We start from the raw sequence: 23,181 nt of genomic DNA, 5'->3' as shown, positions 1-23,181 counted from the left end.
TTTACCTCAGCTCCCATCCCCGAAAGTCAAACTCTAAAATTTAGCCCTTTCATCAACGCACAGAGACTAAAAGCCATTAGGGAACCTACTCAGGAGAAAGATATTTGAAACTCTCCCAGCAATTGCCATCTTCCTAGAGACACTGTGCCACTTTATCTGTGTTCAAAAACAGCCTTAGTAAAATCTGTCACCTCGAAAAACAAGTAGTCTGCACAAATTACAGCCTTCCCAAAAAAAGAGCTTTATAAATCTTGGATCACGATCAGCACTATCTACTGGTGAACCATGATTGCAGTAAATGCTCCTGAACACAAACATAAGTTCAAGAACATGAACTTGCTCCTTCCTCTGAACTAGCAAGGAAGGAAGGTGGTTGCTCTGGGTCAGTCTTCACTACAGCTCAAAACAAAGAGTCTGCCCATCCAACTCCCCAAGACATCCTGTAAAGATTAAGAGACTTTGTCAAAATGACACTTGCTGTGGCTGAAAGGCTTTTCATGTGACATAAGTGGACTAAAGAGATACAAAATAAAAAGATGCAGTTAATGGTAAGATGTAAGTACTATTTGTTCCTGTAGTGTATTTGATGTTTCAGGTTTTTCACATAAAATTACATCTAACCTGTTCTACTCAGATCTGAATCACCACAGAATGATTCTATTCAGAAAACCTCCAAAAAGAAAGGGGAAAATCTGAACACGTAGGTCTCTAAGAAACATCTGAGCAGAATAAACAAAGGGCATTAGAACACAATCAACAGGAAGAGCTCTCTCTAACACAATGCACAGGCTGCAGAGCCCCAGCTCCAGCGGAAGGAAGCTCTAGTCAACAGAGCACAAAATAAGCAAGAGCATGATGCAGCCCAGAAAGATGCCTTTGTGTTATACCAAAAGTTCCATTTTTTTCAACTTACTAGAGTAGGAAAAGTGGGAGGAAAATAAAAATCTCACTAGAGCTTCACTTTCAGACTTTCATTTAGTGCATTACAGAACTTCACTGCCTTCACTTTTGCTGTGTTCCTACATCTACACCATAGAAAGAAGAGAAAAACCATCTGATAATAAGAACACTGCAGATACATCGTTCTGTCACTGAAAGATTGCAAAACATTCTATTAGCATTATATATGTTTATTTATCTGCTATTTATCTATTCCCTGGTCTTTAAGTGAAGGATCCAAATTTCTCTGCATTTCTCTGCTCAGTGATCCTTGTTTGCCTTGGGATTACCACCACCACAAATAAAGCGTCAACAGAATTAACAGCTAAATAAAATAAATATTGTTGGCACTTATTGTTGTTAAAAGACAACCATGTGAAAATTCAAAGTTTTAATCCACTGAAACTAGAAGCATCCCAGTAAGAATATCTAATCCTTATTTGAAAAAATTCATCAGCTTTCCACAGTTAAAGAGAATTGCCTGAATGTGATTATTTGGAAATTACATTTAAGAATTTAGTTTGTCACAAATTGCCCCATTCCTCTCTAGCTGCTTTACAGATTTCTTTCTTCATAATCATTATGCTAAAGCAATTATGTATATTTTCCAGTGTATCTACTGACAATTATTTCATTCATTAAAGATTGTTGTTGATATTTAGGCCAGAGAGAGCCAAGTGGCAATTTCATCATAAAAAACAACCAGTTCTACCCAAGTTGCTGGTAGCACATATAGAGCACAGGGAACGAAAAGAACTGTCTTAAAAACATGGAAACTGGATGGGTCAGAGACACAGAAAGTAAAAGACAAAAAGTTTCCCCCCACCAGAATTTTGTTTGATTGGAATGGCCATAGAGACAAAAAGCTGACTGCAGTGCTCAGAGAAACTTTTTGAAGGAGAGGCTCTTAACTTTGAGGCAGAATTATAGACACACCCTACAAAACTTTTAAAAACATCAGAAGTGGTTAGAAAGTTGAAATTGGAAGTTGTAGAAAGTACCAGACACACTAGAATAGTGTTTGTGTAAGACACACACTTTATTAACAAAGCAGGATTTCCACACATACCAGTCCTGGCTGTTAATGGCATCTCCATATCCTGGTGTGTCAACTACAGTTAAACGCAGCTTCACCCCTCGCTCCTCTATCTCTACTGTGGAAGCTTCGATTTGAACTGTCCTCTCTATTTTCTCTAAAATAAAGGAACATTTGGATTGTTATTTGCCTATCAATTCCTGCAGAGACCCCCACAGGAGGAACTGTAAGCTCAAGTGTGTTGTAACCTGCATGACACAAAATATTTTATCAAAATAGACAAAGCAGTAAGCAGAATTTAACACCACGTTTTTGTAAGTAAACAATAAACTAAAACATGGGTTTACTTATGACAATGTGAAAAAATAAAATAATAATACTCAGAAGCTCAATAGATTCTTTGCCAAAAGGTTATTTACACCTCTAACCAGGATTTAAGGCACTACAGACAAAAAACAGTGAGAAGAAATGGAGATTAGAATAAAACCACACTTAGGTATATTGATACCTAAAAGGTTTGGGAGGTGTTCTTTTTAATAGCAGCTGATAAAGAAACAAAAGCTGTCTTTGAAAGGAAATCTAAATAAGAAAATGACAGCTCAACAAAACATAATTTAGAAAATTTAAATACAGCGTGACAAAGTGATGTAATGGGTAAAGAATGAAGCAATATTAACTGAAAGAACAAGAAATTTTATAGGGTGGAGTGTGCTGGAGGAACTGCAAAACCACATTTACCTGCAGCTCCAGGAATGTAACGTTCTGGATAAAGATCAGTCAGGAACAGACTGTTAATTAAAGTGGATTTTCCTAAGCCAGACTCACCTACAAACAAAATAATCCAGGTTATTAAGCATATACACTTTTAACTCCAAGATTTTTAAAGCACCTTGTCTTTCTCCAAGCTCACATTACGGAGGAAAAATAATTTGTTCATCAGGATCCACCCTAGCTTTTGATATAAAAACATCAAAGGTTCAGCTAAGCACTTTGAAAACACCGGAAAAACAAGCCTCCAGTGTTTTCATAAATGTAACATGAAAATTGTAAGTTTACTGTAACAGATGTCACAATAAAGCTGAAAGGTCATACAGCACTTGGACTATAGATCTAGAGATAGCTCAGTTACTTGAGAGAAATTACAGCTTTTTTCATTTAAACTTACAAAATCAGAGCTGTAACTCTCCTGCTGAAAATTTCTGAGAGGTTGAAGGCTTTCCTAAGCTACAAATTGAACCTGGAACACTGCTGGGAAGACAAATGAGTAAAGCAATTCCAAACTAATCGTCGAGTTTTGCACCCTTACACTTAGGCACATATAGGTTCCATTAAACTGAAAATCATCAAGCAAATTATTCAAAATTCAGCTGAGAAGTTTCATAATTCTGTAACTTCAAATGATACAAATTTTGTCCTACATCTAAGTAACAAAGTTAAATGTGTAAATTTAACTACTAAATCTGAGTTGCAAAAAAGTGCTTGTTTCCTAACTCATGGAATCAAAGAAGCCATCATTTAGACCAACTGGCCATATTATTTGAGATGAAAAAATTATTTGTATTTCTCATCACAAACTACATGACACAAGAACTCTACAATTATCACAAATTACCTGTTTATCTCACAAACACTGCTGAATGCTGTCACCAGGTAATCCCAAATGGTACTACAGAGCACATTTTCATTTTTCACTGACTGCTACAAAAGGGTAACTGTGGACTCCTTTTGCACATGCAAACCATTAAACTGATTTAATGTAAACATAATTCAACATCACTAGGAAGAGCTTTGTGCCTACAGGACTCTCCATCAAAGGGACTCAGAGGTGCTCATTGACAGAAAGGTAAATTACAGGTTTATCTCTGACACCAGAGTGAGTCAGTACAGAACAGCAGAAAGCACAACAGCAGCATCACCATTTCAACAGCAAGACACTCACTGGTTGCATTCATGCCTTCAGTGGGGAAACAAGAGAAAGATTAAACAACCACCCCTGTCATCTGACAATGAATCAGGAATGCCAAAATGTCCTGTTGGCTCCAAGTCATCATCTTCAATCACTATAAATACTCCCTCCTACTAAACATGACAAAACAGTAACAGATGCAATTAGAAAGTGTATAGAGGTTCAAAGCTTTTTCTACTGCTAACAGTCAATTGCTAAGCAGGAAGATGCACACATCTACGTGAAAGAAATGTCGTTGTATAACAGTCAAAAATACTTAAAGAGCTCACTTACCAACCACCATGAGTGTGAATTCAAAGCCCTTCTTCACAGATTTCCTGTGAACCTGGTTGGGCAGATTAGCAAATCCCACATAGCCTGCCGAGTCGGAAAACTGACAAGAAAACAAAAGTTGAATACAAATGAGATCCCCTTCCCCCTAAAAAGCTGAAAAAGAGTTTACTTGATTCTACACAATAAAGTGCAGGGGTATATAAAGCACAAGGAGAATAGAGAATGAAACCATTTTTGCTGCAATAGCAAAGCAGACCTTAAAAAGGCTCATTTACCAAGCAGGCTGATATAAATAGAAATCAGATAAATACCTTGAGCTACACAAACAAAGCCTCTCCTTGGATAAAATAAAAATCTGCAAGCTTGCAGGATACACTATTATTAATCTTAAGAAATAAATAGAGCTCAAAATAAAAAATACTGGTCAAATTTGGTGTCTGCTGCTACTAGCTTCTATAAAAATAATCCATATGCTTACAGGTAAAAAACAAGAACATTGTACTAATGGGGGATTACTGAGATACATCTCTGTGTGATTGTATCATTTGCTGCTTAATCTTTTGCTCCTTCAAAAATCTTTGACTTCTAACACAAAAGCAGGAAAAAGAAACATGCCTGAAAAACTTATCAAAGAGATTTGGGCTATGAACAGGGCAGTCTGCTGCAACATCTGTTACCCATTGACTGAAAACCTCATAGGAGCCTAAATAAGAACTGCAGCCACTTGATTTAGGGCCCTGTGGGCTATCTGGAACCAAATGTCTTCTTCACAGATGAGTTTATGATGAGAACAGGTTTTCTACAATGCCATACACTTCCAGTGGTGTGGGGGGAGACAAGGGAAATCACTTGAAAGGTAATTACTTATTTGCTACCAATCCTTTTAAACCCCATCCAGGTGGGTAAAAACATCAGGAATGAAGGTTTGTCACATGAAATTTCCTTAGGTGAAGGTACCATTTTAACTTTGTAAGCAGAGACTGAATGTCTGGTGAACACCAGAAAGTCCATCACTAGGATCTCATACAATCTCTGTTTCAACTAAGCAGCTCCTTCTAAAAAACACATCTGAAGCAATAAGGTATAATTTATTCACAATTTTAGCACTCCAGTAAAACTACAAATGTTTTCACAAGTTCAATAGATTCTAGATAAAATATTAGCTATGCAGCCATCTCTTTACCTTTACTTTTTCACCGGACTGAGACATGTTTCTTCACTTCAAGTTTCACTCACTGGAAGAAAAAAAAGCCATAGTGCATGTTAGCTGACTTGAAGATTACATTACTTTTAATTTTGAACTGATCACATTTTATTCTAGTAAAATGACATGTCACATACTCAAGGATTACCAGAACAAACAAACCATAATCAAAATGTCTTCCTTCTGAAATAAGTCACAGGAGTACTTAATTTAAATACTTAAAAATTTCAAAACAGAAAAATTCCTTTAAAATGCAAAATATTACTATTTAGTATCATAACAAACTTTCACCCATCCTGTCTTTGTAGAAGGATGGTTCACAGATAGGCGAATGTAATGCAAATGTTGTCCAAACATTACATTTGAGAATTATTACCACATCCAAAAATCCTCATGAGAACAGGACACCTACATGATTCCCAGGTAAGGGTCAGAACACAACATTATTTTCAGTGACATCAAAGTGCTGTTGCTGAACAGGACACTACACTTGGCTAACCCATGCTGGACTCAAAACTTCATGCCAGGGTGAAGGACTATCAAAAGAGATTTGTTCCTTAGTTTCAGACACCCAGAACAGCTGGACTTTGGCAAGCCCTTATCTCTTCACTCAAGGATGTTAGCTGTGCTATAGATTAGTTATCAGGGCAAGAGCAAAGCCCTTTCATTTAGAGCAGCCCCAGAGCAGGGACAGGAAATGCAGAAGCGGCAGGAGCACTTCACAGCTTGCTTTGTTGACAATGCAGCTCTTGGCCTGGAAAAGTAGGGAAGTGACCTATGCAGGCACCTGTGTGTTCAGACCTTCCTGTTGGGTAGCAGGAGTCATTTCAGCAGGATGCAGTCCAGTTTCTGACACTGGCACTTTGACAGTCAAATCCTGGCACAGTCCAAGCTCTGGACTGAAGGAAAAGTTGAAGTTAGCATAATTGCTGCTTGGAGTTCTAAAGAAAACAGATCTTCTGCTCCCATGGTACTTCATTTGCCCTGCAGCAGGCATTTCAAATCCTGGCAGATGTGCAGGTACCACCTACCCTGTAAGCAAGGAAAGTTGTTTTTTTTTCCTCCTCCAACTTTTCCCCCATATCCAGCTCATTTGCTTTTACTAATGAAAGCCCAATGCATTCATAGCCTGGAAAATAGGGAGGTTCTCATTCTAATCATCTGTCAGCCTCTAATTGTGTATTCCTTCAAAACATTCTGGAAAGCATCCACTAAGAATGGTTTTGAAAACCAGAACTTCTTTTCCTTTGACCAGTAGGCAAAGGCTCATTCCAGCCTCCAGCCAACCATTGTCACATATCCTTAAAGACACTCACAGTCCCACTGACAGAAGTAACTCTGTTGACATCTTGTTTCTAAGTTTGGAAACCTCTGTTGTCACCTTGTCAATAAAATTAGTAACATAGTTCCAGAGTTTAGAATAGCTCATAGTGACTGAGTGCCAATGCAGATATACCTGACCCATTTCTCACAGTAATGCCAGAGGAGAATCACCCAGCCCCAGTGCCCATAGATAAAGGAGACAGGGGCATGATTCAGGTTTCAATATGTATGGCAAATTCCCTACTTCTGATTTAAGCTGACAGTAGAGTCCCATCCATTGCAGCATTACTCAAGTTACGTGATTAAAAAGCAGAAGAGTCAAAATGGCCATCAACTGATTATGACACGCTCAGCCTCAAAGTTAGTCTGTTATCTCATAAAGAACATTTTTTTCATAAAATCATCTGTTCCACAAGTACAGCTTACAAAACCTGTTTCTTACAAGGCAAACCACATTACCTCGTGTCTTACTCTGACTGAAAGTTGCTGTAGGCAAAGCAGCAGCCCAGCTGCTCTGATCACATCATGTCTGCAGCTCACACTTCCAGGTAGTAACTTCCCAATGCCTTTTGTTAGAACAGAAATGTGCTAGCCAAAAGTTACCTCAACAACAACAAAAAACCACACAGAAACACCTGCTGGCTGTTCCACAACACCTAAGGTGTCAGGGTTCCTTTGGGAGCTCAGTTGCTCAGCCTTGACATTTTGTAATTCCTAATACTGCCCTCATGAGGTTTCCTCGAAAATCATTCCACCAAATCGAAAATCATTTCACCTCCCTGGTGACCATGTGCTGCCTTCCCAAAGCTCTACCATACAGTACAAATCAAAAGCTCAGAATGAACAAAATGCCACATGTTAAATCCTCTTTCAGCACCAAACAAGCACAGCACTCCCAGCACTGCTCACCAGTGAGAGCTTGGCACTGCACCAGTCCCTGCTGTGCATCAGTGAGCACAGAAACCCACAGCTCTGTCTGCACTCAGCTGACTCAAACACCAAAACAAGGTGAAGCTGAGTCTCTGGCAACACTTTGGGGAGTTCACACACCTGAAAATTGTAGCATCTAATTTCTTATCAATTGTCCAGAACAAAATGCATAAAAAACTCCACAACTGAGGCAAACCAGAGCAAGAACTGTATCTGCTCCACTTTCTTTAGATTTTCAAAGTACTCTTTCAATCAGTATGAGATAAGCAAAACAGCACATTAAAAACAGTTCAAGGAGAAAGGAATAGATAAGATACATTTGCAACAAATTACAAAAAGCAGTGAAACTTTATCTGTAAATAATGCTGGGCTCTACTTAGCAGGCCTAGCAGTAAAAAAGGGACACTGTGCTACAGCACAGGAATGTCCAAATCTGGTTTTGAACAGTGGGTAACACAACAAAGTTTCATTTTGGATTCCAACAAATTCCTATCCTGAACAATTTGATGCTGGCAATGCAAAGGAGCAAAGTGCCACTGAGTTGAGCTGCAGCTGGACGTGCCATCCCACTGTCCCTGCTAAGAGCAGCATTCCGGGGAGAGGGAAAGAGAGGGGAAGGAAAATGGGTCATTTCCTTTGTTCCTGTCAGGATGCAAGAAGTAAACTGTGAGGAACAGGCAGACTGGGAGCTTCTCAATAGGAGCCAGCACAAAGAAAGTGCTACAAACATGTACAAAGGCATGGCCATATAAGGATATCAGACAACATTTTCAAATAATCACTTCTGAGTGACCTCACAGCCATCTCAACCAGCAGAACAGCCCTCCTGATTTCTCAAATGAAGTTTCTTTCTTCCATCAGAGATTATATAACTCAGATACTTTTTTGGCAGTATTTAATAGCCACAGACAGGAGTAAAGACTTAAACAGGTTTCCCAGTGCTGGAAATGGTCTCAACAGCATCAGCATTCTGAAGTCACTTTTCAGATTTAAAGCAGACAGAAACGCCAAGATATGTCAGTAAAACAGCAGTATTTATGGTTTCTCACTAAAACAACTACAAAACCCAAGGAAGATATGTCAGATCTGAGTCACATCAATAATAACAGCAAAAATGGCATGATTGTGTGAATCACTGAGTTCTAACAAATGTATCCAGAACAGCCTGTTCTGTGTGCCATGTTTGTTCCCGGCACGTCCTCACCTCCACTGTGGGAAACCTCCTCCAGATGAACAATCCCAGATGGTTCCATTTTCCCTCATTAGAAATAGGTATTATCAATTGAAGGAATGCTCTTTTACACACTAACAATTCTGCTTTACTCTTAGTCAGGAAAATGACTGCATCACTTCCACCAAACATGGAATTTACAGAAAATGCAACAACCCAGCTGTGACTTTTCCAGACAGACCACGCTATGGCTTGGAACTGATGTTCAGAGCTCATAAGTTCTGCAGACTTCCTTCTGGTATTGTGTTTAAACCAAGGAAACTGTACAGGGATTACTACTGGGAATGCATCAAAATCTGGAACATGCCTGTGACTCAACAGCATGCACAGCACATATGCACAGCAAAAGGAGCAAGGACTAAACAGGAGTTCAACCGCCTGCATAAGCACTATTCTTAAAAGGTGAAGAAAAAGCAACACACGAACCTAAAGCTCTAATCTTAAATATTTTATTTAAAGCTCCATTTCAACGCTAACACATGACTCTAAACAACCTCCTTTCACACTGTTTTACCAATGAAAACAGATGCTTGAAATGCACAAAGGAGGCAGTGATACCGTTCTTGTGAATGATCAGTTTTAGGGATGATGTTGTTTCTATGCAAGCAGCGTTTGACAGTATTTTTGCCGAGTTACTGTGTCAAAAAGCACTGTTAAACTGTGAGAAACAGGGCCTTTTAAAATTAAAAAGATAAACATATTAGCCACGATCACTCATCAGGAAATAGGCAGCTCTGCCTCACACCCACAGAGCTGAAGTATAATTGTGTACATACTGCCAACGCACAGCAAACTGACAAATTTGTATTTAAATCATTTCCAAGTCATGCTTAAGCCTCACGATACCATGAAGTCTCTGACCTGCAGGTGAACAATGATTAAAGACAAACAGAATTACAGCACGGGTTGGGTTTGTTGCCAAAGCAGGCACGGGTCGCTCTGCGCATCCCCCGGCTCCGGGCAGCCCTCGGTGGGCGCCGCAAGTTTAAAAGCATCCGAGGAATGCCTGAGCGGAGACAGCACTTCCTGCCCCATCCTCTCCTCGCATCTCGGCTCCCCCAGCCCCGCGGCCCTGTCCGCACCTCACATTAATCCCTCCTTGCTTTAAAAACAAATCAAGGTGTGCGCGGAACGGCCCCACCGCGGCGTCCCGGGGCTCCTGCCCCGGATACACTTCTCCCGTCCCACACACCGGCTGCACAACCCCCGCAAACGGCGGCGGGAGGCAGGGTCAGGGCTGTGCCTGCACGGGGAGCCCCTGCAGCGCTGAGGGGGCGGAGGCGCCGCCGCCGGGGCCGGGGCCAGGGCCCCTTCCCGCCGCTCACCTGAGGCCGCGGCCGCTCCCGCCGCCAGGCCGCGATCCGCCGCTCCGCCCCGCAGCCCTCCCGCATCCCAGCGGCCACCGCGGCGGAGCGCCCGCCTACCCCGCGCCACTCTATGGTGCACGCCCGGCCGGAGCCGGCAGCGAGAGGCGGCTCCGGGAGCAGCGAGAGGAGGGACAGAGCGGCCCCCGCCCGCCCCGCCGGGGGCGGCCATGGCAGCCCGCGGGCCGGGCCGCCGCCGAGCCGTGTTCCGAAGTGAACATCTACAAGGAATGGTTTGGTTTCTGTTTTCCACCCAAACATCGTTGAGTTTTGGGATTGCTCCACTTACAGCCGGTTTAGCGATGCTCCTCAATGGTAAACATGGCTGGTGTGATAACCGGGGGAAATCGAGCTTAAACTTTGTGCTATTGACTGTAATGCAGCATGTAACACCAGCCTGGTTGGTTTGCAGGTGCTCATTCACACATGAAGCAAATTCCTCTCTCGAACATTCTACAAAAAATCCTGATATTTGCTTTACTTACACTGTTCTCTCCCTCACGGCTTTCCCTCTGGTCCTGTGAGAGCCCCGGTCGCTGTCACCGCTGAAGGGCCCAGTGGGATCCTCCTGCAAGTTCTCGGAGCTGCCAGGGACTCCAGCAGGCAAACCTGGAGTGCAAATGACGCCTACAGTTAGGTTACAGACACAGATCTCACGGGGAAACAGTGTTACATAGCCCAAACTCCAAATGCAACACTGTCAAAACTAAAACACGTATTAGCAGGAGTACCGGAAAGGCTTTTTCCAACATTCCAGCTACAAGAACTGTGTTCAGGAAAGCTGCTGGACATCTATCCACACATTTTTAGAGGGCAGCTTGTGTGTGTGACCTTGCAGCAAACCTTTTGACTTAGAATTCTGAATACCAAGAAACACATTTCTGTTATGTCTGTATTCCCACCATTAAGCAAACAAGGCTGCAGCTCACAACAGGAGAATGTGGGAGTGAAACACATGCTGCTGAAGGCAGATTGGCATTATTTGCAACTCACATTGTGCTCCTATTATCAACTGAGCATTGATGGGATCCGAGTAAGAACAAGATAAAAGCCAGTGAAAGCACAAGCAAGTTCAATTTCCTAGAACAAAATGTAATGTTATAACTGAAAGTTCTGATTCACACTTCCTTCCTGGAAGAGTTAAAAGATGCCATTTCAGTCTTCCTTAGAAATTAAGGTTTTATTTTAAATTATTCCATGGATTTCCACATAGGTGTTTTGTACAATCACCAGAGGACCAACTGTGACAGTTCTTCTTTCACTAAATTAGAACACTGTGGTGGACACAAGATTTTGCACCAATGCACTGCTATCACAAACAACTGCTTAGTATTTGAAGAAATTGTAAGATGTTGGCACAGACAATGCCAAACTACAGACTGCCATCAACACAGGGACAGGTGGGAGTTAGTGCTCCCATGACTGTCACTCCTTTCCTTTGGTAGGATTTAGTGGAAGGGGTGAAAGAGTCTCCAGAATTTTCAAAATCTTTGCTATTGAGGCAATAATTTTCCCAAGTCATGGCTGAATCAGATCACTGACCAACTGTCACACAAAGCGTTCAGGGAAGCCACAACCCTTCCAAAGAAGTCCCATTCAGCCAGAAAGGGATGTAAGGAAGGGCACTTGGGGTAAGGGCAGAGGCCAGTCCTGGCAGTGTCCTGCCTCTGCAGTGCCCAGGAGCAGATGCTTAGGAAAAGATAACAGCAGCACTGTGCCTGTGCATCCTCCCAGATTCCTGCAATCTGCAGCTCAGCTGCTTCCTGAGCCAGAAGTTTTATCTTGATGGTTCTCTCTTCCATGAATTTTTCTTCTTGCTTTTTGAACCCATCCCAGCTTCTGGCATTAAAGAGCATCCTGTGACAATGAGTGTTACAGTGCATTAGTCACTTGATGAAAATGTACTTTTGTTACCTTTGAAACCTGTTATGAGACTCGTTATGAAAGTGCAGTTCCCAGGAATGCCAGGCAACAGAACTGGAATTGTTTGGGGTGTGTGACTGAGAAATGCTGCACTGCAGACCCTATAGCAAATGCAGCCCCCCAAACACATGCTGCATGTTTTTAATTTCTCACACCAATATCAGCAGAGGTGCAAACAGAAGAAGTGCTTGTACTGAGGAACAGTGGTTAAATAGTCTAGAAATGTTCATGCTGTGAACAGCACTCTGACTGTGAATCACTCATTCCCAGAATTATTATTTTTGAAAGAATTTTGTTTCGTTTTTCCCTTGGAAGTTCCAATGCTTTTGCTTAAAGTTCCTGATACATCAGGGTTTACATTATCAAAAGGACAAAAGTTCTTCCTTGAATTCAAATCTTAACTTTGTGTAGAGTCACATCTTAGTAAGTCAGAAATACTTCATACATTCAGCAAAAGACATTATGTGTCTTTTGTTCCTGTTCTTACCAGAGAAAATGGTGATACTGATTATAATAAAATAATATTTTATTAAATATTGAATAAATACAGCCATAAACTGAAACCTAAATTGAGTTTTAATAGATAAACCAATTCCACATTCCTTGGCATTACTTTTCTTAAGATATGCTGCATAAAACAGTTTTTATTTTTCAGTTGTGAGATCCATTTAAATATTGATTCAAAGTATTTGTGTATGCTTTGCTAAGTTACAGTACATGGCTCCAGATCCAAACCTTTTAGAAGTAAATCCACTGCACACTGTGGGTGGCATCCTCTTTTAAAGAATTAGAAAAGAAAAAAATACTTTGAATGTAGCTAGTGGGAATGTCAGATGAAGTAATTTAGATATTCCCTGGGTTTATTTGTAAAATTTGGGTGTGCTGAAAGACAGAAATTTAAGGGTGAAGTTCCCATTGATTTGATCAAAATACTCTTTCGTGTAGGGCTTTATGTATGGAGCCACCAATGGGAAGAACCACTCCAACATCTCAAATTTCCTCATTTTTGCAGACATGCTGCATCAGGAATCAGAGATGTCAGGTCCATGGAAACCTGGTGTCACTGATGAGCCCTTCTGAGACCCACAGCTCAGAGCTGGAGCCTGGGCAGGGTAGGAACAGGAAGCCACTATCTGTGCATGCACCAGGATTTACAGACACAAGCTGCTTTACAAGAAAATCTGCAACAGATAAGTATTTTCCCTAGCTGCAAAAAACACCCAAGCCTCATTTTCAGTGACATACTACAGGAAATGAAGATTATATTTGATTTATAGTAGTCTCAGAGGAACAGAATTGTTTCTTTTGCATTTACCAGCACATACAAGCCCTCCATTTCAAGATACTACTTATGGCAATGAAGAAACAATAAGAAAAGCCTTCAAATATTCTCCAGTATAAGAGACATTTTGCATCTTTCTACCAATATCAATCAACTTTTACTGGAACAAAGTTCCCTTTTAAGAAGGAAGTCAGGACTGTCCAAGCAGATGTGTGTTATTCCTGAAAGCAGAGCTTGGCTGAGATGTGCAGCAGCTGCACTGCTAAGGAGAGGTCCCAAACTTCCCACATCTTCCAGCACTGCACATTTCTTGAGACATGAGATAAATGTAGTATATTTCCCATCACTAACCCTGAATAGTTTTCAGTAATTCATGGTCATGTGTTTACTAATTACTTTCAACATCTGCAATGTATATTTAAAACAATGGCATTTGTCCTGGCTGACGCTGCTCTTTACAAACTGACATCTCATCTGATTTCCCAAGAATTACATGGGAAAGAGATCTGCCAGGATCCTGGTACACCACAATCTGTGGAAGGAGGCTGACTCTGGAAAAGGACAAAATTAAACTGTAGTTGTCCTGAAGGAAACGTGATGTAGAATGGACCATTAGGCATGAAACAATGTGTATTTCCTATAGCTTCCCCCCATCCTGCCTATCCAAGCTTTAATATGTTCTCAAGATCTGTCCATAGCATTAAAGAGAAGTATTTAAAGTGACACAGCCTAAGCACATATTCAGTGTGATCTTCTGATGAGTGGGACGATCAAACTCATTTACTGACATTCTAAACTTTGGGAAAGGGCCTTCATTGCTCATATTTACTGCTCTGGAACACAAGTAACACGGGGTTATGGCTGTCTAGTGACACCACAGTGCTCTCTGCAGAGCTAAATCCAGAAAACAAGGTGCTGAAGGGTTGGGTGCACAGGGGCTCACCAGTGCAGCCCAGCTGGTCCTGACTGTGGTGACTGGAAATGTTCTCTGCAGGGCATGTTTAACAAAGAGACATGAAGATCAATTTCAACACTGGGAAGATTCAGATGCTGCTCCAGAAGTTTATGTGCAAAGAAATTCAAGAGGGGGATGTTGAATTTAGTTCTAATGATGATTTACCACTATTGTTTTCCTCATTCAGTGAGGAAAGCACCTGTAACACTGTCTCAGCATTCCCACCATGTGTAGTCCTGGCTGCAGCCAGGCAGAGTGTGTGTGTAAAGAGAAGAGACTGACACAGGGCTAGGGCCACTGTGTCTGGAAAGGGATCTGCAGCAGCAAATATATGAAGGCTGGAAGCATATTTATAACTTCTTTCAGTGTTTTTCCAGCTACATATATCCATTTCCTTCCTTTCTTTTACATGACTCTAGTCACATCGCCACTGAGAGGGAGCCGTCCATTTCTCAATCCTGAGGGGCAGCAGCAACACTTGAATGAAAAAAAGTGTTGGATTCTACATCATTAGCAGCAGTTACTGAGAACACTACCTGTTCTTGCAAAATTCTGGTTTGGTTCTCTTTTTGCTCAAAAGAGGATCTAAGAGAAGAAGTGAGAATTTTGTGTTAACCACTTCAGCTTGTTTCCAAAAGAAATTAAACAAATCCAGTGGTGAAATTGAGCACCTTCATTTTGTAATAACTTGCTCATTTGACAAGAACTCATTTCCTATGTGCCAGTCTTCTGATGTGTCACACTGAAGACACATTGGCACTGCTGACACACAAGAACTTCCTGGAACCCTATCCTAGTACGGAATCTCTTCTATTGGGAAAAGAATTGCATTTTAAAGGAAAATTCAGAAAGAAATAATCTTCTCTGAGAAACCTCAGGCTTTCTAAATAAAGAACAACCTTTGCCTAACCCCTCTGTGTTTGTAAATCTCCCTGCCTTTATTTCAGCACTAATTAGAATACAAAATATGGCACAAAATCTATCTCTAATAGGATTCCTAATTCTTCACCTTTGCTTATGTCTGATCCAAAAGTTATGGTAAGCTGTCTCAAGATCATTGAGCTTTTAATTAATCTTTTGACTCATACTCCATCTTATTCACACAAACAATACAAGGTTTGTGCATAAGATTGATCCCAAATGTCATTTTCCCCTGTCTTCCAGATCCTTAATATTTTAGGGATTAGAAAGAGCACTTAGGTAAGGGACACTCCACAAATTATAAACCAAGTGTGCTCTGCACGCTACATTTCAGGTCCCCCAAGGCAAATCTATCCAAACATTGCTGGTGGGAGGCCTTGGGGCTGAGCAGAGCCCTGGCAAGGCTGGAGGGCTGGGCACAGCATGTCTGTGCCATGGACAGGGCTCATGCACCAGGACAAGCAGTGCTGGTGAGAGCCTGGATCCCCATTAGCAGCTCTCCCATAACTCTGTGCCTGGTGTTTGTCCTGATTGTCAGGAAAGGAGCAAAAACACAATCACCTCTAATCCCAGAGCCCCTCTTGCTATAGTATGGCTCCTGTGCAATTGTTCTCAGCTTGAATACCACTTCCTCCCATTTTCACAGGCTGTAAAGCCCCCCTATATATCCCCTTAGAATCATTTCATTCATACAGAGCTGAAGCAGAAATAGATGTAATGACAAGAATAATAATTTGTTAAAGAGCTGCTTTGCTGTGAGAACATCATGCCTTGGAGTTTAAAGGAATCCAGACTTTTCCAGCAAGGGTTTAACTTACAAAGAGGGATTTTCTTTACTTAACACCCCAAATAAAACATCATGCTGATTTGTACTTCCTTTGAAGAAAGTAGAAGCTTTTCGTTTCTGGGAGTTTAATTTCCAGTGTTTTGACGTTACCACCATCAGAAACCACAACATGCTGAATTGATGGTGTCCTCAGGGCCCCCAGCAGCTGTGTCAGTCAGGGTAGCAGTAAGTTCAAGTAAGCAAACCTGAGAGCACCTTGCACCAGTGATCTCATTAGAGGTAGTGTGTGCAACAAACTTTTAGGATCAAGGAATAAAGTAATTAAAAATGGAGGTTGTTGCCAGTAACCAGGATAAAAGTTAATATCTGGGGTAATGAAAAGAAACAGAGAAAAGTGAAATACCAGGAATGGAAATGCCTCTAAGCAGAAAGGTTCTGTTGCCCTGTGATTATGAAGCATGTATTTCCCCAGAGAAATAATTGCCTTGGATTAAGTGATTTGTAGGAATCTGTTGCTGGGTTACAGGTAGCAAAAGAAGGTGGGGTGAGGCTTGCAGAGGTAAAACAAGCCATGGGCTGGTTTCCCTTCTCAGCCCAAAGACCCAGGCAGCTGCACTGGCCCCATGAGTGCCTCCCAGCCAGCACAGGAGCACACACAGCCCATGTATCGAAGGAAACTCAGAGTTCCGTGCTCCCAGGCAAGTGGCAAGGGTGGGGCTTTCCTGTGCTTATGGGCTAAGATAACTGGCATTTCTCCCCCCTTTCTTAATTGTTCTTCTGTGCTGTTTTCTATATAATCATTATTATCATCGTAAATACAGATGTTATTCAGTTTCAGCCTGTGATCTGGATTTCTACCTGTTCACCTCTGAGACATCTCTGTTTCTGTGGACGGGTTTTTTGTGCATTCTCCTCCTCCTGACACCAGGGACTCTTCTGAGTGATTGTAAGCAGCCCCAGTTTGACAAACTGCACAGCCCCAGTCACACATTCCTTCTGAACTTGCACACTGGAATTTGCAGTTTTGAATAATTGAAGTAAACTGTATGTATTTTATATACAACTGGAAGAGGAGATAAATCCTCTGAGCTCTGTTTACCAGGCAGTCTTTGTTAGGAAGACATTTTCCATGCTAGAATTGTTTACAGCTCCTCAGGCAGAGATAATCAAAAGGCTGCAGCCATCATGTGTCAGCATGTCCAACTCCATGATGGTCCACAAGATCCTGATATTTTTGTATCTTGTGGCTATTTGCGTATTTTGTGGCTAAACTTCATCTTCTCGTTATTAAAAAAAGGAAGTGAAAGCCTTATTCAGTGTGCTGTGACCTTGTTGTCATCCTCCTGCTACTGCACTGGGGTTCTCTGCTGAAGTCACCTGTCAGGATGTGTGCAGGACATTGCTGCTTCTTACTTCAGCAGTCACATCCTCAGCTGTCAATCCATGTGATTCCTTTAACCTTTGCTTAATCTTTCTTCTGCTGCTGCTTCCTCACATGTGCACTTTTCCATTCATGCTGCATTCATATCAGTCTTGAGATTTAGATCACAAACATCTGCATGCCACAAGACATGCTGTGCATTTTTGTACAACAGAGAAAACCGCTTATCCAGGGGCAGGAAATGTGTTCTTTTCAACTCTGTGGTCTCCTCTGCACTGGAAGGACACTTTGGGCTAACTGAGAGTAAATCTAGTCAAACCAATTCAAAAATCACTGTGAATATAACTTTCAATTTTGTCTAAAACATTTAAACCTATTGCAATCAAAAAGCCTTTCTCAAGACACCCAGTGCAAAGCCACTGAGGCACAGCTCCTTGTGAGTTCTGTGAGGCAGCTGATGAGTTCTGTTCTCCTTCTCCAGCTGCTGTAACTGCAGCATTCACACCACAAACACTCCCTGCATCTGCCAGCCTTGGGGGGCTGAGACCTGCTGCTACTGAGACCTGCAGGGGCTGAACCAAGACTACTGAACAATCCAGGACACCAGTGGTCCATGAAGAGACTGTAGCAATTACATTGCCCAGCCTGATGATAAAACCTCTTGCACCAGTGGTTTAGACACGGGCATTTAACTCCTTAACCTACCATAAAGATTAAAATGTTCTGGAACAATTAAAACAATAAAGTCGAGTTTGAAATCTTTGTGAAAGCATGTTTAAATTGTATACCTTACTCTTGGCTCCAGAATCAGAGCAAACAGTTTCATGCCTGGTGTGAGCTAAGAGCAGTTATTTTTCCTGGACCTATCTAAAAATCTGTCTACTGGTACTGACAGGTGACATGCAGATCCCATATCCAAGGCTCTTTTATTTTCTGGGTGGTTTCTAAGCGATTGACGCTGGTATTTTTTAACATTTTCCTGACCCAGTGTGCAGGAGAGAGCTGTGCCTGTCCATCAGTGCTTAGTCTTCCGAAAAATGATCAATTAGACTCCGATAACCAGGACTTTCACACTGCTGGGTGCCTGTATTGGCAAGACCTCTCTGAAGGTCTGGCTGCGGACTTTATCAGTAAATAGGAAATTCACAGATAACGGCACTAAAAGGAATTTGAGCAGCCGAAATCCGAGACGAGATGCCTCCCGCCCCACGCCTAACTGGGACCGGGCAGCGTCCCTGTGAGCTCCTCCCGGAGCAGGGAGCCGGGGAGAGCAGAGCCAAGTTTCCCGGCTCCGGTGGGGACCCCCGAGCGGGAGGGAGGGCCGGACACCCGCCCCCGGCCCCGGCCCGCGGCGGGCGGTGCTGCTGCCGGGCAGGGCCGGGCCGGGCCGGGCGGGCCGGGGGCGGAGGGCGGGCGCCCCGCGGCTCCTCAAATAGCCCTGCCCGCGGCCGCGGCGCTCAGAGCCGGCTCGGAGCCGCCCGGGGCAGCGGAGCAGACCCGCCGCGCCTTCCTTCCTGTGGAGCCCGTGGGACAGCGCCGGCAGCAGCATGACTTCGGCGGCGGTGGAGATTTTGGGGCTGGGACTGGGCATCCTGGGCTGGGTGGGGGTGATCGTGGCCTGCGGGTTGCCCATGTGGCAGGTGTCGGCCTTCATCGGCGGGAACATCGTGGTGGCGCAGACCATCTGGGAAGGGCTGTGGATGAGCTGCGCGGTGCAGAGCACGGGGCAGATGCAGTGCAAGGTGTACGATTCCATCCTGGCGCTGCCGCCCGAGGTGCAGGCGGGCCGGGCGCTCACCGTCATCGTGGCGCTGCTGGGGCTGGTGGCGCTGCTGGTGACCGTGGTGGGCGCGCAGTGCACCAACTGCATCCGACCCGGCAAGATGAAGTCCCGCATCGTGATCGCCGGCGGGGCCGTCTACATCCTCTGCGGGGTCCTGGTCCTCATCCCGCTCTGCTGGTTCGCCAACATCGTCATCAGCGACTTCTACGACCCCAGCGTGCCGTCGTCCAAGAAGCGGGAGATGGGGGCCGCGCTCTACATCGGCTGGGCGGCCACGGCCCTGCTGCTCTTCGGGGGCTGCCTCATCTGCTGCTGCTCCTGCTCCCAGCGCGACGAGACCTCCTTCCCCGTCAAGTACTCGGCGCCGCGGCGGCCCACGTCTAACGGCGAGTACGACAAGAAGAATTACGTCTGAGCGGGGCTGGCCCGCTCCGCGGCCCCGCGGGGCACGGACAGACGGCTGCGGCCCGGGAGCGTCTGCGGGGAGCTCCAGCGCTCCCCTGCCTGGAGGCTTTTCTTAGCGGGGACCCCCGTGAAGCGGCGGCCCTAGGCAGGGCAGCGCCCCGCTGCCCTCCAGCCCGGCTCCCCGGCGGGTCCGGCCGCTCCGCTGCGGGCAGCGCCGCGCTCGGCGCCGCCGGCTCCCGGTACTGACCGACCGCGCTGCCGGCCGAGCAAAGCCCTCCGCGAACCAGCGTCGGGAACCGAGGAGCCCCGGCGAGTCACGGCGGCGTTTGCCGGGACGCTCCGTCCGGGCTTCGCCGCCGGCCCCGGCCGTTCCCCGGTGTTACCGGGACACTTGTGAGTACTCTGCCCCCGTTGTGGCTGCCGGTGCCTCGAGGCACCGCCTGCTGCCGGGACCGGGCGTCGGGTGCGCGCCAGAGCCGAGGAGCAGCTTCGCATCTCCGTCATCTCTCCCCAAAGGCTGCGTCCGGCAGGTCCCGCTCGGACTGATAACGGGGGGTTTGATCTATTCGGGCAATTAAAATAGGGATCCTGTCCAAAGCCTGACACTAACCTCGGTCCTTAATCCCACAGGCAGTAACTCTCTGGAGAAAGTTATTTAACTTTCTTCAGTTGTTTTAGTCCTTCAGTGAAGCGTATTGGTCTGTGTGTATTTGAAACCTCGAAAGAGATTTCAGGTAGTTGCTGTCCTTTAGTGGAGTACAAATCAGATTGTAGGTTGTCTCTTGAGGTTCTTCATCTCTTCTTCAGCTTATGCTCTGTTTTTACTTGAAAATGAACTCATTGCCAGAATTATTCAAGGACTAGACTAAGAAATCTAGGAGATAACTGTATGTCCTGGCTCCAGCAGGGCCTCTGCTCCTCTCATCTGCACTACAGGAGATTTGAAACATAAAAATCACCCCAGATACTGATGGCTGGGGGGAATGATGTCTTTGTGGCCTTCCTGCCAAGCTCTGCTTGCTGCCAGTTTTGAAATGTGTGTTCAGTTGGACGTGAGCTTGGTTGGCTCCCCACCATGGTTTTGTTAACACGTGCTTTCCTTCATTTACCAAATCAAGCAAAAAATTGCTGGAAGAATTTTACCAAAAATATCCCGAGTGTGATTTACACCAGGTGATCAGTTGTGAAGTCATGACTCTCACAGCTCTCAGCTCCTCTGCATTGCCCTAGTAACACTCTGCAGACTGGAAGGAAGATGGTTTGGGCAACATAACTCTAATTTTCCTCAGGTCAACACCTCCTGAACTTCATCAAAGTCTGAAATATTAGTTTACACTTTTTCATTTTACACTGCAGAGACAAACTTTGTTAAGGGAGGGGCTGAAGGGGATGGTTTGATACTCCTCCAATCTAATTATTTGTAAATCCACACAGGATTATGCTACTGACTGTGGCAGCATCTACATTGCCATAAGGAGATTTCTGCCAAGAGTTAGGGAGGAAATGTGCTGTTTATACTCCTCAGAGATCAACCCTACAACCTCATAGGTCCTCACAATCATGTAGCAATGCAGTGCACAGCTGACCTGAGCACTAACTCTTACAGCTTTCTGGTAACACCAAACTCATTGACAAACCATAACTGTGGGTCTGACAGATTCACATTGACCCTGTTCTTGCCTTGCTTAGCAAACTTAAAATCCTTGAGGTATCAGCAATTCATAAACTGGAATGAGAGACTAAAGTCTTGCTCCTGCAAATTTTGATGTTGAATATTGAGCACTTTTTTGAAGATAAGTCCTTTTGTTTTTTAAACACATAAATAGCAGGGTCTGAGCTCATCAGAGAATACAAAAGCAGAGCAATATGTCTACAAGTACTTCTGCTCTATAGAGGTGCAGCTCTAATACTGCCTCCATTTTAATAAAATATGTAATTTTGTTTTTATTATGTGATATGTAGTTTTGGTACAAGAGTGAAACATTCTATATTTCATCATTTGCAACTTTTTGAAAACAGTGTAACCTTGTAAACTGTAAATGTATTTAAAGGTATATATTTTGCAAGAAATCTACCAAAGTTGGCTTGTTATATGGTTTGGTGCCTTTATTTCATGACTACTTTGTTTCAAATTGTAACATCCAACTGTATTTGTCACTCAGCTCTCTGGTGCCTAGCAAATGAGCCCACAGATATTAGCCCAAATCCTGCACCTTGCCCTCTTTTGTCTCAAGTTAAAGAACTAAACCCCACTGACAAAAATGTCTGCATGTCTCTGAACAGCAGAGCCTTCAGAAGTGCCGCAGAATTTGGGGTCTGACCAAAAGATGAAATGTTCCTGGAGAATCCATCACTAGCATTTCAAATCAAAACTGGTGTCTTTGGGAGAGGGAGGAGAAACCAATGCCTTAGAAGGGAATTTTACCAAGCCAAATTTCTTGTATCGAGGCAGGGCTGGATCCTCTTATAACCAAAATCTGAAAAACTTACACAGAAAGATCTCTTGGAAGAAGCCGGTGCTAACTGTGCATGTGCTACTAAACACAGCATCATCCTACCAAAACTGTAACTTGTGCCTGAGATCAGAGGGGTAGCACCCAACAATACTTGCAGGAAGTGGAGCCCATTTTAAAAAATATTTTTATATTTAATTTCATCCTTCAATATCCTTAGTTGTTGCTGTGCTTTAAAAGATAACCTGAGAGAATGCTGTTACTGATGTCACTGGCTTCAGGGTAAAAGTCTAAGTCAGTTTCTGCTATTTTGTTTTCTAAGAACAAAGATCTAGTCCTGAATTTAAAACCTTGGAAGTGCTCAGGATCAGGCCTGAACCTCATCCCAATGAAAAGATAAATCTATAGCACTTGTTTACTATTTTTATTTTGTATTTATGATTTCACATAAAAATAAAAACATGTAAACCAATCCCTGAACAGAGTCACTGTGTTTTGTGAAAGCCACTGGGTTGTTTGGCTCAGGAAGGTGGGGTGTGATATTGGTGCCCAGAGGGAATTTACCTGGGCTGGCTTTGGGGAGGAGAGCTGGGTCACCTCTGTGGAAGAAGCAAGGGCTGCTCCCTTGCAGAGCAGCACCTCAGCTCTCCACTGAAGCCTCAGACAAAAGAGAGCAAGGAGCAGCAGCTGGTCTTGTGATGTGAGCACATTAGGAAGTGGAGTGCGAGTCCCAGCTATTTTGGGAACAACTCTTTTAAAGCTTTCAATTTTTACACATTTAAACTAAAAGGAAAAAATCCTTCTGCTTGGATCAGCCCCAACCTGACCTGATACCCTAATTGTTTCTGCCAAGCATTTCTTTTTTTTTTCAAAAGTGCATTCAAGCTGGGGAAAAACATTTTCACAGATGCAGCAGAACAGAACCTAAAAAAAAAAAGACCCAAAACTAATAAAGACTGGTAAAGTAAACTATATAGACTAATTGCTAGTGGAGAAATTTACCTAAGTTATTTGACTGCCAGGGA

At 43.5% G+C, this 23,181-nt stretch overlaps 2 protein-coding genes and 1 long non-coding RNA gene across 4 annotated transcripts in view; 2 read left to right on the top strand and 1 right to left on the bottom strand.

Moving 5' to 3' along the window:
- LOC134427513 (septin-2) overlaps positions 1-10,307 on the bottom strand; it is a 33,809-nt gene extending 23,502 nt beyond the window's left edge. For both annotated transcript variants that reach the window (XM_063173415.1, XM_063173414.1), the window contains exons 1-5: positions 10,228-10,307; positions 5,398-5,449; positions 4,215-4,314; positions 2,714-2,800; positions 2,009-2,132 (exon numbers count right to left, since the gene is read on the bottom strand). In XM_063173415.1, coding sequence (XP_063029485.1) covers positions 2,009-2,132; positions 2,714-2,800; positions 4,215-4,314; positions 5,398-5,424 — 338 coding nt within the window. In that variant the 5' untranslated portion in view covers positions 5,425-5,449; positions 10,228-10,307. The remainder of the gene's footprint in view (positions 1-2,008; positions 2,133-2,713; positions 2,801-4,214; positions 4,315-5,397; positions 5,450-10,227) is intronic.
- A 129-nt stretch (positions 10,308-10,436) lies between these two features.
- LOC134427516 (uncharacterized) lies at positions 10,437-14,194 on the top strand. The gene is made up of 2 exons (XR_010030195.1): positions 10,437-10,581; positions 13,202-14,194. It is a non-coding gene; the product is annotated as an uncharacterized LOC134427516 (long non-coding RNA).
- Positions 14,195-18,987: 4,793 nt separating this feature from the next.
- On the top strand, positions 18,988-22,628 carry CLDN5 (claudin 5). Its single transcript, XM_063173019.1, has one exon. It carries the CDS (start codon positions 19,063-19,065, stop codon positions 19,711-19,713), a length of 651 nt encoding a protein of 216 aa, XP_063029089.1. The 5' UTR covers positions 18,988-19,062; the 3' UTR covers positions 19,714-22,628.
- Positions 22,629-23,181: the final 553 nt, after the last annotated feature.

This window comes from Melospiza melodia, chromosome 20 (genome assembly GCF_035770615.1).
Source record: "Melospiza melodia melodia isolate bMelMel2 chromosome 20, bMelMel2.pri, whole genome shotgun sequence".
Classification (NCBI taxonomy): Eukaryota; Metazoa; Chordata; class Aves; order Passeriformes; family Passerellidae; genus Melospiza; species Melospiza melodia.
Note: the sequence above shows the minus strand (reverse complement) of the source record. Positions and strands in the feature narration are given on the sequence as shown.